Genomic DNA, 13993 nt, shown 5'->3' with positions numbered 1-13993 from the left:
CCAGGAATGGTTCAAACTCCTTTGCAATGGGAGTCTTATTTCCATCCCTGATTCAGCACAAGTTTAAACCTGTCCACCACAGGACTCATAATTAGGGGTTTCCCCCCCAGCACCCCTCTCCCCTGCAGGCTTCACTTACTGTAGGGCTGTGCGGTAGTGGGGCTGGGAGGCGGGAAGTTCTCCGTGAAGTTGACGTTGCACATGTCAGTGCTGCAGCAGCAGAAGCGATAAGTGCCATTCTGGATCTGGGAAGGGGTGGTTGTCACCACACACTCCTTGTCATGACAGTCTTGCTGGTCACTGAGGTGAGCCCAGCACCCTGAAAAAGAGAGACAGATAAAACGGTGGTCTTACTAAAAATCTGCAAACACAACTACAGTACGTCAACGGCCCCAAGAGGCAGTGGTTTAATGCAGATTGAATCTGGAAATAAAAAAACAGGCAAGCGTAATGTTGGCCTGGAATAGGCGCGTATCTGTATGTTTCACTGAATTCATAGTCTTGAACTCCAAAAACCTGTAGCGACATGTAAAAGTGCATTCCATTTTATCAACTTGTTCATATAGGAGGTCAGCCATTTAGTAGCTAACAGGTCTTAAACGCTGCAGTCCCTAAGGATTGAAATAAAATCCTTTCATTCAGCAGTATCTTGTCTGCCTTCACCCATTATATTTTTTGTGGGACACAGCAACTAAACTTATCTGGTTATTTTCTAGCACATTAGTAGTAGGGGCAGCAGTGTGGGACACTGCTGCTGTACCCTTGAACAAGGTACTTTACCTAGATTGCTCCAGTAAAAACCCAACTGTATAAATGGGTAATTGTATGTAAAAATAATGTGATATCTTTGTAAGTCGCCCTGGATAAGGGTGTCTGCTAATAAATAATAATAATAATAAATATAAACAAACAGTGAATAAATAAAGTCCTGTTTCTGTTTTTCTCACCCTGCTTTACAAGGCGAATCTCTCCATCCCTGGTCTTCTCCCACAGGCCATAGCAATTGCTCCCTTTCATACAGTGGATAGTGCCGTTCTCCTTGGAGACGCCATTCTCACCGACACGTTGCTCTTCAAACTGGTGGTGCTGGTCATTGAAAGCACACTCTCTCTCCTCGCTCTGGGCCGCTGCGGGAGGGGAAGGAGGAAACGAGTCATTAGGATAAGAAACTACAACAAATTATCCAATGATTTAGTTAATGTAGAGATAAGGTATCGTGGGAGGTGAAAAGCAGGTAAAACATTCATCAGTGTTCTGTCTCCTAGTGAATGCTGGCCTATAAGTCTTTCGTACAAAAGCTGCATGCTGGAATTCAAATGGAGGATCTTTGTTGCTTTAACCCCATAAGGGTTAATAGATACAAATATATGTTGGCTGTATCCTCGATGATGGAAAATACTGATGCCTGCCAAGGTCTATTATTATATGTTCATATATTTACTAAGGTTTCACTTGACAGTGCAGCTTGAATGAACTAGCTCTGAGTCTTCTATTGTATGTGTGCATGTACACACACACACACACACACATTATATTATATATATATATATATATATATATATATATATATATATATATATATATATATACACACACACACACACACACACACACACACACTGTGGTAAAGCCCCTTTGTGTCAGGAATGGCTCAGGGCTTTATAGCCATTTTTGTGTGAGTGTGCCAATAAACTATATTTTTAGAGCTTTTGCGCACTTTTATTATTTACACAAAACAAACAAATAACCAATCAAAAACCTAACTCCCATTGAGTACTGACTAATAAACTGGTTCTTTTGTTAACTAAAATGGGGACAGGCTAAGCCTGTTTACCCCAAACTCAGCCAAAGTATACCACACAAGTGTAGTTTGTAGTCCACAAAGGACTAATAAACCCAAACCCTCACACAGAATGGTTGGCTTCTCACTGTGTTTCTCTTTCCTTTTCCTTCTAGGCCTTAATCTCACTCTCCCCTGTCTACAGGGTTTCCGTTCCCTTTATGCAGGGGCTAAGTGTGCATGGGTGTTTCAATTAGCTAATAATTAACCCCTTAGCTAATTCAACAATTACCTTCCCAGGATGGCTGCCTCTTACAGCCACCCTCAGTAAGATGGGGAAGATGTCTCCCAACCGCAGGGTCCTAAGGCCTCTAAATTAAGGTTGGGAACACCTACTCTACCACAATATATCTAAGTTGTTTTGGATATTTTTACGGTAGCCTGCAAATAGCTCCCCTCTGAAAAAATAAGTATGACATTGTGGATATGGGGGTGCTGTTAAACCTACAGCAGGGGAGGGCAACCCTGGTCCTGGAGGGCCAGTGCTTAATTAGTCCAATTAATTAATTTAGGGTACAGCTGGAACAAAAACCAGGGGGGGTACTGGCCCCCCAGGACCATGGTTGCCCTCCCCTGCTCTACAGTGACAGTTAATGAGCCTGGATTCCAGCACCATATTTTACTTTTTTTGTTTTTTATATGTAGGCAATCCTACGCTTGAGCTCACAATAAGGTTACAAATAGCAACTTGATTTATGTAAGGGAAGAAAGCTACTGCACACGAGTCAGCTTTTACAAGGTTACATTTTCCCATGCTGTACAAAAACATGAACAATCAATGCATTTCAGTCAGAGGCGCTTTAATACCTTTGTTAGTGTGCACTGCACCTGACCTGCCAAGCCCACAGAAAGGGTTACACTTCTTTTATAGAATACCTGTACCATAGCAACACTGCAGTTAACAGCCTTGCAGTACAGAAACACAGCAAGAACAAAGCAGGTTTAAAACATTAGCACTTCCTGGTGAAATCGAAGGCATGCTACAAAATGGTAGACAATGACATTTCCCTATATTTGCATTACAATATACTAGTCTTACATGAGGACCCTATACTCCTGGTACTTTAACTTATGTATATCTACATTATAGAAGTATGGTGCTGGAAATAGAAAATAATACTGCCTTTCTTTCTCTTTGTTTGTAATTTTCAAGATACTGTATATTAGGGCTATATAATAATTCAGCAATTAAATGAATTTAAAATTCTTATTTAAAAAGAGTTGCTCGCTAATTACATTATTTTTCCTTTGAAGCTCTGATAAAGCTTGCCCCTGGGTAGATGCACAGGGACCTCAAGAAGATATTTACTAAGGAGAAAATGCTTTATGAATCCAATGTGAACTAGAACTGCCAGGTAGTTTTACGTCTTCCAAGCTCAGTACCAGTTGGACATTTTGGCAAGCTGTAGCATTGCAGCACAAGTGTCAGCAACAGATCAGTTTTATGAAGCAGGTTCAATTCAAATCAAAATACTGCATTAGTTTGTTATCTCATAATGCTTTATAACTTTAAACACCAACTTATGCTCTCAATTAACATAACTGATCTAATTATTTGTTGAATTTGACATAATAAATATTTTTCAAGGTCTTTTACAGTTGATGGGTTTAAAAATGCACTTGATTCAAGGTACACTACCTATGAAACATTTTGAGACCTGAAGAGAAGTGTTAAATGTGTCCAGTTAATCAAATAATTAGACCAATTAAGTAATTGAGAGCGCGGGTGAAACGAAAGCCAGAAGACACTGCGGCCCTCCAGGAACTGAGTTTGACACCCCTGCTGTAAGGAGTTATAAGCTAATTTTACATTTAATCTTAAGGAGAGATCAAAGGTCATGATCAAGGTCATTTTTGAATAGTGCATATATGAGTTCCTAAATCTGTTGTATAGTAACCATAACCCCATGTACACTGTAAGGAGTTATAAGCTTACATTTTACCTTAGAGAGGTCAAAGGTCACAGGCAAGGTGATTTTTGGACAGAGCACATATGGTTTCCTATATGTGTTCCATAGTAACCATTAACCTATCTGTAGTTTGTAAGGAGTTATAAGCTAGTTTGACATTTGACCGAAGATTTTGAACAGTTTTTAAAGAAATGCGTCAGGTGGCCATATTGGTTTATGCACAAACACCATTTTTGAAAAAGTGAATTGTATTGACCCAGGGATGATGCTTGTCAACTTTGGAGTTAATCAACTAAACCGTGTTCAACTGAAGTGGTTTTAAATTTAAGAACGAAACGTAGGTCTGGCCGCCATCTTGTTTTTGCGAAAGGACACCATTTTACCATATTTGAATTCCATTGTCCCCAGGATTACGCATTCCAAGTTAGGAGTTAGTTGGTTAAACGGTTTGCAAACAGAAGCAGTTTGATGTTTGGGGAGCGTTTTGGCGAATTTGGTGGCAGCCATTTTGATAGTAAAATTTACCGCAGCAACTTCTGCTTTGCAAACTTGAAGCGGATTTGGTTGCTGATGACACATGATATGATAAGTGTCAGATCAATCAGTTCACCGGTTCCCAAGAAGATGATTTTGAAAGGTTTTTCCAAAAAATGCGTCAGGTCACCATCTTGGTTGACGCAGGAGCGCAATCTGTTTTGCATCTGAACTGTAACGGGATGATACCTGCCAAGTTTCATGTTGATTGGTTACACCACATGCGAACAGGTGCAGTTTAAAATTTTGGAAGGAAAAATAACAACAATAATAATAACAATAATAATAATAATAATAACAATATTAATAATAATAATAATCATAATAATAATAATAAATACATAAAAAGAAAATCTTTACAATAACAATAAGAATTTCTGACACTTGCTGTGAAGTGTATGCCAAAATCTGAATGGCAGATTGTACCACGAACCTTCAAGCTTCAGGGCTGCACTGGAAGCCTCTGCCATGAAAAGATAACAGCATTGTACCTGCACACAACTGAAAACTGCTTAGACAACCAAAAGTGGATTTTGCTGCACACTGCTGTGTGGTAGATTACACTTCATCTGGATCTGTTAATTATCAATGCTGTCTGTAGGTGCCATAAATTCGATTTTGGTCAAACTTGGCAGGGGGCTATGACAAGGAGGAGCGCTAATCAAGGCTTTGAAATTAATTTTCTTACCTCTTACTAGCACTATAAACATTATGACTGCTCTCTACTTTCTTATGTTCTCGTCTCGTCGCTTTTAACAGTGTGCTTTTTTATTTTTTAAAACAGCTTTTTAAAATGGGAAAAGTTTAAAAAAAAAATGCTTCAATCAAAGCCTAGTACACTGGGGCGATGTTCACAGGAAATAAATTGCATTTTGTTCATGAAAAGCACTGGACTTAATACTGAACGGCAGAGGTGTGTGCGCTGGGAAGCTGTTCTCTGGCTCCAGCTTTTCAACTGGATCCCCAGATGGTATAGTATGCAGTTTGATACAGTTTTTAATCACATTCCCTGTATGGGTAATATCATGTTGCACAATCGCAGAGAATAAAGTCTCCACATTAAAAATGATCCTATTTCTCACACCACAAAGCACTTCAGAGCACAACTCTAGTATTGAAATGGATTGTAAATTGAATGAATCAAGAGATTAACGTTTTCCCATAGATGTCCAACTTCAGTTACATTGTACTCTTCTCTATGTTTGTGATAGCTCTGTGGATTCCATTTGCTAGATTTTAAAACTGAGTGAAGGGTAAACTGATTTAAAAGATGATGCTGACTCCAGCACGTCTCCCCAGGTTTCATTTTATAGTTGTATGATTCTGTGACATGGTTGTACATTTTTTATTCACTGTCTGTCAGACTCCAGTAGGAGTTCTCTGCACTAATAATTTATTGCCACACAGACATTTTCTGTCAGTTTCTGTGAGTAATATTCTGTCACCACTAAATTATAGTCTTTGCTTCCACTGTGATAAATAAAAGCAACAGAGGTAGAAATGAAGAAATGAAAAAAAAACGGTATTGTTGCATTGTTTAATATGGCTTGCATCAGTCTGTGTCAGATGGAAATAATTTCACACTAAGATTGCAATATTTATTCATAGCTCATTCTCACCCAACCCAAAGTAATAATACCTTTAATATTCTTAATATCCTAAAACAAATCCTTTCCATATTTTTTATTTGTAAATTACACAAACACATGTATTGTCTTTATACAAAGGAGAGGACCCCACATGCAGTCTTGATGCCCAAAGAGAACTCAGAGAATTTATCAACGCTACAGCATATGAAGAGACATCCACTCACTGGTGCCTGAATGCCAGGATTGTTAATATGGACATTTGAAACCTCCGTTACCTTTCATCTCAATTATATTCAGTTTTTTTTTTTTTTTTTTAGTATTACCTCTGAAGTGAAAGAAATTCAAATGTTGGGGACTAAAGCTGCAGATATGGGGAGCTGGCAAGATTTTTCCAGGGTGTTCATTTTGTATTACCTGCAGATCCTTATTGTGAATGTGTTCAGTTATTTCATTCAAGGCATGTAAAACAAACGGGACATAACTTTAAAAACATTCAAATAAGATGAAATCATACAGTAGTATCCCGATGATGTTATTGTTGAATTGCCTCAGTGAACTAAATGAACCTCCAAATTGAAAACGTCTCTCAATGGTGCAGGGATACCTGTAGCTAAGCCATTCAAATCCACACACACTTTGCAAGTTCCACACTTGCTCTATGGCATTCCAGATTGATCATTAATATTTACTCATTCATTTCTGTATTATTTAAATCACTTCTTCTAGTCTTGCAGGAGATAAACCCTAAATCCAGCTACATTAATTCAATGTGTCTCCGAAATGGCAGTCACATTGAAGACGCTGTTGTGCTGCATTGCTTAAGCTTTGAGAGAAGAAGCAGCAATTTCACAATAATAATAATAATAATAATAATAATAATATTGACCTCTTTCAACATGGCAGACATGAAGTGGTCATGCAGAAATGCCTCCACTCAGCAGACTGCTAGTGCACAGTCTAGCACTGCTACCTCTACTCAACAAAGTAGACAGGTAACAAGTCCTGTCTTGGGAAAGCCCCTCTAGAGTCATTGCATTGTTTCCACAGAAGACAATTAAACTAATTAGTTCAATCTTTTTGCAAAGCTACTGAAAATGAGTCCATGGTGAGATTGGCAATAGCTTGAAAACAACAAAGACTTTCTTTTAAGTGAGACCTCAGTTTATTTCCCTCACCACTTTTGTAATGTGTAGTTATTATTCATTGTTATTTTTGATTCTCCAGGATAAAACCTACAGTATAGCGATGAATCTTCTTTACAGCAGTGTCCTAGGAAACAGCTACACAATCAAAACAATGTACAAGACATGGCCTTTATGAGAGGTTTTATTCTCTAATGTTAAAACATCACATTACATTACAACACAAACATGGGAGTCTAGAGTAAAAAGCCATTTTACACATGTTAGTTTTGCAAGGGTCTGTTTTTAAAGTGATATTATATTTGAGATGCGTATCTCTGGGAGTTAGCAGTGAAGCAAGCTGATAGTTTAGACATTTCTCTTCAATGCATGACTAAAAAATCCATCAGCATTTACAACATGAGCCAAGCTGCCATAGTTGGTGCCACCCTTACAGAGACTGGCAATTCGTTCCACTGTACCAGCTGTGGTCTTTTTTTAAATGTTGGAATGGCGAGATTCCCAGCATCCTGAGATCAGAGCGGGTGACCTGGAACACATGGGACCAATAAGTCACTCAGGTAAGATGGAGCTAACCCTTAACCCATTCAATTACACCACTGAACTGAAGGGCTGCAGTCTCTGCTTCCACATGGGCAGTTAATTAGTGGGGCAGCAGGCTATTGCTGGAATAATTTCCTCCATGGTCACAGATTAAAACAGTTCATCTTCTTACTTCTTGTCACCAGTAGAGAAAAAAAACAAAACAGGAATGCACACTGAGGCACAAAATGATCTGCTCCTATTGGTTATAGGGGAATGGATTTTGTTTTTATTTTGCTATATGTATATAAATTTTTTAAATACATTGAACATGATCTTAAACAGTTCTCTATCGTTTTTGTTTTCCACTGAATGCAAGCTATAACATTTCAACAATAAGCCTTAATGACAGAAGTGTGTTAGTACCAGCTGCCAATTGGAAGTATGATCTGTGACTCCAACAATTATAATCGGTTTACATGTGAAGTGTATTATAGCAATCTAAATTCCTAAACCTAGAAATGCTGCTCTATGAGACATGTGAGTATACGAGCATGAAAAAAACTATTGTGGAATGAAGTTTTCTGACTTAAAACGGTATGAAAGGAAAAAACCTTCATTGCAGATGTATAGCTATATGCCTGTTTCTGGTTGTCGTGATGAACCGTAAACAGCAAACTCTGTGGTTTTAAACACAGTCGACTAGCTGCTGCAAAGAATTGTACAGTACATAGCATAATGTAAATACCAAGCCCACGTTCAGTTTGTAAAAGGTTAAACAAAATTGGTCCGTATTAGAAACAATCTCGAATTCGTGACCTTAGCATACACTAGCCACATCCTCAAGGTCTGCCGAGCTCCTGAGCCAAAGATTGTCAGTATTTTCAACAAAGATAACAGCATTCAGTCCTTCATATTAATCAGCTTGGGAATTAAATTTTTTTGTATTTTACAGCATATTACCAACATTGCTAGGTTTTTTTTTTTGGTTTATATTGTATTTTGGTGTTAAATGTGAAACATAAATGTTGCTAAAATCTGTATTTTTTAAAAAACATATATTACTAAGGGTCACATGAGTCAAGCATTTTCTTTAAAAAGATATGCATCCCCTGCCACGCCCGTAAACACAAAAACAAATGCACAGTACGCACATCGCACCTGCAGGTAGAACTATAACCTTTGTAACATGCCGACACTCATTCAGAGACTGTATTCCCCACATTATGACACTAACATGTGCTAAACAATGTCCTTAAATCACAACTGGACAAGTGGACCTCTCCTTCTTCATGTAGGCAATGACAACCATCTACCCCACTATATTCCTGTTGTCCGGGATATGCCTTCCCAGCGGGGGATGATAAATTACTAAACCAAATGTCATTCTTGTCCATGGTAGCAAACCCCCATCCCCAGATCATTTAAATGACAAGCTCACCAAATCGGACCAATTTCTGTCAGTCCCTTTCAATTTTCAAGACAACATCGAGCTAAGGTTGTAAAACAGGGTCGCTGAAGGTTCAGTCTCCTGGCTCTTTCTCTCAACAGTATCACGGGACCTGTACTTTTAATATAGAGCAGATGGGCCCTCAGCCCTGTATTTAAGCCAAGTGGTCTGGACAGGCAGATGATTCCTCCTGTGCCAAAGGCCTAGCTCATGTCCACAGCTATAATCTCCATTTCTGGTCCTGCGTATGATCTCCCACGACCTCCTCATAAAGGGTGCGAGGACCGTATCATATACAGTAGTGGTAGTCTTTACATCAGAAGAACTGTTGCAGCTCTGATACTGCAGGTTAAAAATGAACACTTTCCAAAGAGTACTATTGAATTATTACAAAGTTACTATGTTTGTACCGCCCAAGTACTACAGACACAATGATTTTGTGTCTGTATACATATGGTATTTTTACTGGTGGCAGACAACCTCAATACATAAACAACGTGGACAATACTGAAAAGTCACTGGTGTAGACAGGTTCAAGTAGTAAATGTAGCACTTTGTAACATTCCAAATCAACTTGCTGCTACAATCTGGTACAGACCAAATAGTACTGTAGTAGTAATCACAGTGGTAACTTAGCAGTACCAAGAAGTATCTTTTGTAAGCGTAGTAGGGGTTGAAATTCCTCTCTGCCACATAGAGACACATATCTGTATTGGATCTCAATCAGATAAATGAGAGCAGACAAAACAACCGCAATAGCATTTCTTATTTAAAAGGGTGGAAAAAGCAGTATGTCACTGTTTGTCAGCACAGCACTACTGGAAGAGCTGGGATACAAAACAAAACAAAAACATTTTTGTTAGTAGTGCAAACCGCTACCCATGTACTGTACTTCTGCGTCGTCCTGCCAACTGGGATGATGAAGGTTACGATACAAAAGCAGCTGGACAGCTTTCTAAAGGTTGTGCAGTAAAGTGGAGCGTGTTCCATTATAGATTGAGAAATTGGTGTAATGAGCACTTTACACAGCTTTGAAGATAAAATTGATTTCCGGGTCTTTCCTAATGATGGCCCACACTGTTCAAATGTCATCGATTGCAAGAAGATATGCTTAAGAAAAGAGCGACGGTGGGCTGGGGGTATTGAAACTAACCAGGTTTCAGTGATCAGCAGAATATCAAATACTGATTTATTGAGAACTGGAAATAAGACTCCTATTGCATAACAGTTTCACCCATTACAGGTTGTACTATGAGCTTGATTAGCTACAGTATACAGGCAACAAGCTTAGCAGTGTCTTATTAAACTCATAGTTAAATCGGGAATGGATCAAACTGCTATCAATGGGAGTCTTAGTTGCATCCCTGTTTATAGGTTTACAGAAATCTCAGTATTTTCATAAAATGAAAAACAAACAAATACTTATTTGCAGATATCTTTCCAAGATTCCCCAAGTGTTTTATTTTTAAAATAATCTGTTCTAGAGCCCTCCAAATGAAGCAGTTATGATTTTTTGTAGCTCCAGAGCTTAATTCTTCATCCCGATAATGAGAGATGGGTTGGAATTTCTGAAGGCTATGTGAAGCAATTCTTGTCAGTAATTATTCCATCCCTAGTTGGAAAAGATACTTTGCTTACGACAGACAAGTCTGACAAAATTAATGATTTTTAACCTTTACAGTGCTCCAGTGTCAATTTAATCATTACTGCCTGTGAACTGACTCAGACAATATGCTAGGCTTTCACTGGGTTAGAGGCATATAGTAACCAAACCCAGAAGAAATGCAATGAGAAATGGAATCAACTGGCATGCAGATACAGTGCAGTGGCAGAACTGATCGTCTGTGTTATTGGGGGTGAAAAAGATAAATCTGATATAAAAATCTATACTGATTTCTCTGCTTCATTTTCCTGCAGTTCTACACCTCAATCATGACCTCAACGTTCCCTGCTTTGGAGTGAAACTGTGTGGTGCTGTGGACTAATGTCTACTGGTAATGTGACGCAATTGTGTTACTTCACTACTTGTTTCAGCACCTTTTTACAAACTAATACACTGACACAGCCTTGAAAGTTAAGTGCTTTGACATACTTTCCTTTTTACAAAAAATAAAACAAAAAAAATAAACACCTAGCTCCTTCAGAGCCCTAACTAAAGTCAGGATCACCCTAACTACCAAACCGGACAGCTAAGCTATTTACTAGCAGAAATAAATACGCAGTTTTACACATTAAAACACACAGAACCGTACACACAGTACTTATAATTGTGACTGCTCGGAAACACAGTCTTCTGTTTCCTTCTACTCAGCAGTCCCGCGATGAACTATCTGAGAGGCTTTTATGTCACACAAAAGCAGGTACAGGCAATTTAAACAATTACTCAAAATTAACGGTGTAGGTCCCCGAAGCCTTGAGGTGATAAGCTCCTCCCCCCATCCCCACCAGAAAGCCTGTGTGGTCTTGCATGTCCTGCTGGAAAATCGACACTTCTGGATTGGCTTGCAGGAACGGAAAAACTGTTGCCTCAAGGACTTAGTCAATGTATCACTGAGCAGTAAGGTTGCCCTCAATCTGCACCAAGGCCTTCTTGTGTTAATGGAGATTCCTCCCCACATCATCACACTTCCACCACCCCACCGGTTGGTTTGAACAACGCAACAGTCAGCATAATGCTCACCATGACGTCTCCACACACACTGACTTCCTTCAGGTCTGTGAAGGGCAAAACAGCATTCATCAGTGAATAAAACATTCCACCACTCTCTCTGCCGCCACCTCAGATGTTCTCTGGTCCACAGAAGATGCCGATTTCATCTCTCAGCTGTCAAACCTTTCTCATGCAGATGGCGAGCTACAGTCATTTTGCTGATGCGCAGGTTATTTCTTCCTGGATTTTCTCGTGCTGTAGCGCCGCGGGACACAACACACATCCAACCAAAATACAAAATAAAATAACTCCCTCCCTATAATGCACGTATAGTGAAGCAAAAATGTAACTTTCCATGAATTAACCATGCATAAAGCACCATGTAATCAATGCTATATTTTTTACAAAGAAAAAAAAAAGGTAACATTCCCACTCGTCAATCATTGTAATTAGCAGTTTTTAAACTATAAATAGTCTACCTAAACGGCGGTCGGGAGTTCAGTTCGAAGCGACAGACAAGCAAACCAAGTTCGAGAAGAGAGAGGGTTGGGCGAGGGGAATGGGCTCGCCCCAGGTTCGGCTGCCAGAGCGGGGCTGGAGCGGGGCTGAAGCGAAGCTGAAGCGTCTCTTCTCCCGGAGAAAGCTGCAGCTCGTCTCGCAGTAAAAGAGTAAATACATTAGGAAAGATAACCATGGAATAGACCTAATATTTATTTAGTTATAAAATGAATGCTGAAAAAGATGTCTGTGTTAGATACTGTATCAAAACGGAGAGACAGAAACAGAAGTTAGACTGAGAAGTTGTTTACAGCTTGAACAAAACCGGTACTGTATTTACTGTAGACATATTGCATGAATCACTAAAATAGGGAATTGGGGGACATGCTGTAGGAGAGTTATATCCGAGGCGTGTTATAACCGAGAGCCTTATAGCGAGGGAGCACTGTGTGTGTGTGTGTGTGTATATATATATATATAATTTCTTTTTACATTATTTAGCACCACACTCGTGTGTTCGCAAAACAAAAGCCCTCACGCAGAAGTGTCTGTCGATCCTTCTCTGGTTATGTTACAACAGTTTGTGTTGTTAAAGTGCTGCCAAGAACTGGAAGTGCTGTTCTATTTGAGGACTGCTGCTGTGCCTTAACTGGAACTACAGAGACACTGCTAGTTAACAGATATTGTATTTACAGGCCTTATCTGTTTTTTTTGTTTTTTTTAGGCTCAGTTCACTGCTACCACCAATGCGCTAACTCAAGAGGGGTGAAGACGAACACATGCTGTCCTCCAAAGCGTGTGCCGTTAGCCGCCCGCTTTTTTACACACTGCAGCCACCCAGAGCTACAGCGTCGGAGGACAACGCAGCCCTAGGTAGCTTACAGGCAAGCCTGCAGGTGCCGGCCAGACCACAGGGGTCGCTGGTGTGCGATGAGCCTGGGCGGCGCTCAGACAATTGTGTGCCGCCCCCTGGGAGCTCCCGTCCTTGGTTGGCAAAGGAATAACCTGGACTCGAACTGGCGACGTCCAGACTATAGGGCACATCCTGCACTCCACACAGAGCACCTTTACTGGATGCGCCACTCGGGAGCCTCCTACAGACCTCATCTTTTACCTCATTTATAGATTATCTTCCATGAACCCAAGTTCACGGACCACAGAAAGCCTCAGCTATCATTCTGATTTTACCAGTTCTCAAGGACCGCAGAACTGTTGTTGGAGGGACTGATTGGTTTCAGTTTGTCCGTACAAGATGGTTAAAAAGTCACATCGATAAACTATGCACCTGCATAGTAATGAAGCTTTGTGAGGGGAACTTTTTCAAGGGACTGAACCACCTTACAGACTGGATAACTCCAAGGGGCACCAGCTGTTTCTGACAGAACTGAAATGACACATTGCATTAATGCATAATCCGATAAACTGTTTTAGTGTTTTTCAGGAATCAGGAAGCCCAGACACTGACCAAGCAGTAAGCATTATCTGAACAGCATTGAAAGTGATTTCGGTCAAACTTATCAAAGCAAAAATGAAGTTTTTGCAATATTTAACTGGGAGAAAATACCAATCATTTTTTAGCACGTTCATTAGGCTTCACAGACTCTGACAAGCACTAATCTTGGACGACCTTACCTTACTTTAGTTGCTGTAGTCCAAATATAGATCGGTGAAAACAGCCGTTAGTATTTTAAACTAGCAATTTCAATTTCAATCTCTACATGTTTTTTTCAATTTAGAACATTATTCAAGCCACCAGCACCTGCTACAATAAGCGTATATTTTGGTGTACGGTACAGGAGGCAGGGTCTTGCTGTTATGGCTTGAAGCGTGTGTCTCCTGCGGTGTATCACACCTGCCT

General features: G+C 39.8%; 1 protein-coding gene across 1 annotated transcript in view; it reads right to left on the bottom strand.

The window, feature by feature from the left end:
- Positions 1-13993, bottom strand: part of LOC117407627 (bone morphogenetic protein receptor type-2-like) — a 91165-nt gene that overhangs the window by 37059 nt on the left and 40113 nt on the right. The window contains exons 3-4 of the mRNA XM_034924289.2: positions 948-1127; positions 140-319 (exon numbers count right to left, since the gene is read on the bottom strand). Of these exons, the coding sequence (XP_034780180.2) occupies positions 140-319; positions 948-1127 (360 nt within the window). The remainder of the gene's footprint in view (positions 1-139; positions 320-947; positions 1128-13993) is intronic.

This window comes from Acipenser ruthenus, chromosome 10 (assembly GCF_902713425.1).
Source record: "Acipenser ruthenus chromosome 10, fAciRut3.2 maternal haplotype, whole genome shotgun sequence".
Classification (NCBI taxonomy): Eukaryota; Metazoa; Chordata; class Actinopteri; order Acipenseriformes; family Acipenseridae; genus Acipenser; species Acipenser ruthenus.
Note: the sequence above shows the minus strand (reverse complement) of the source record. Positions and strands in the feature narration are given on the sequence as shown.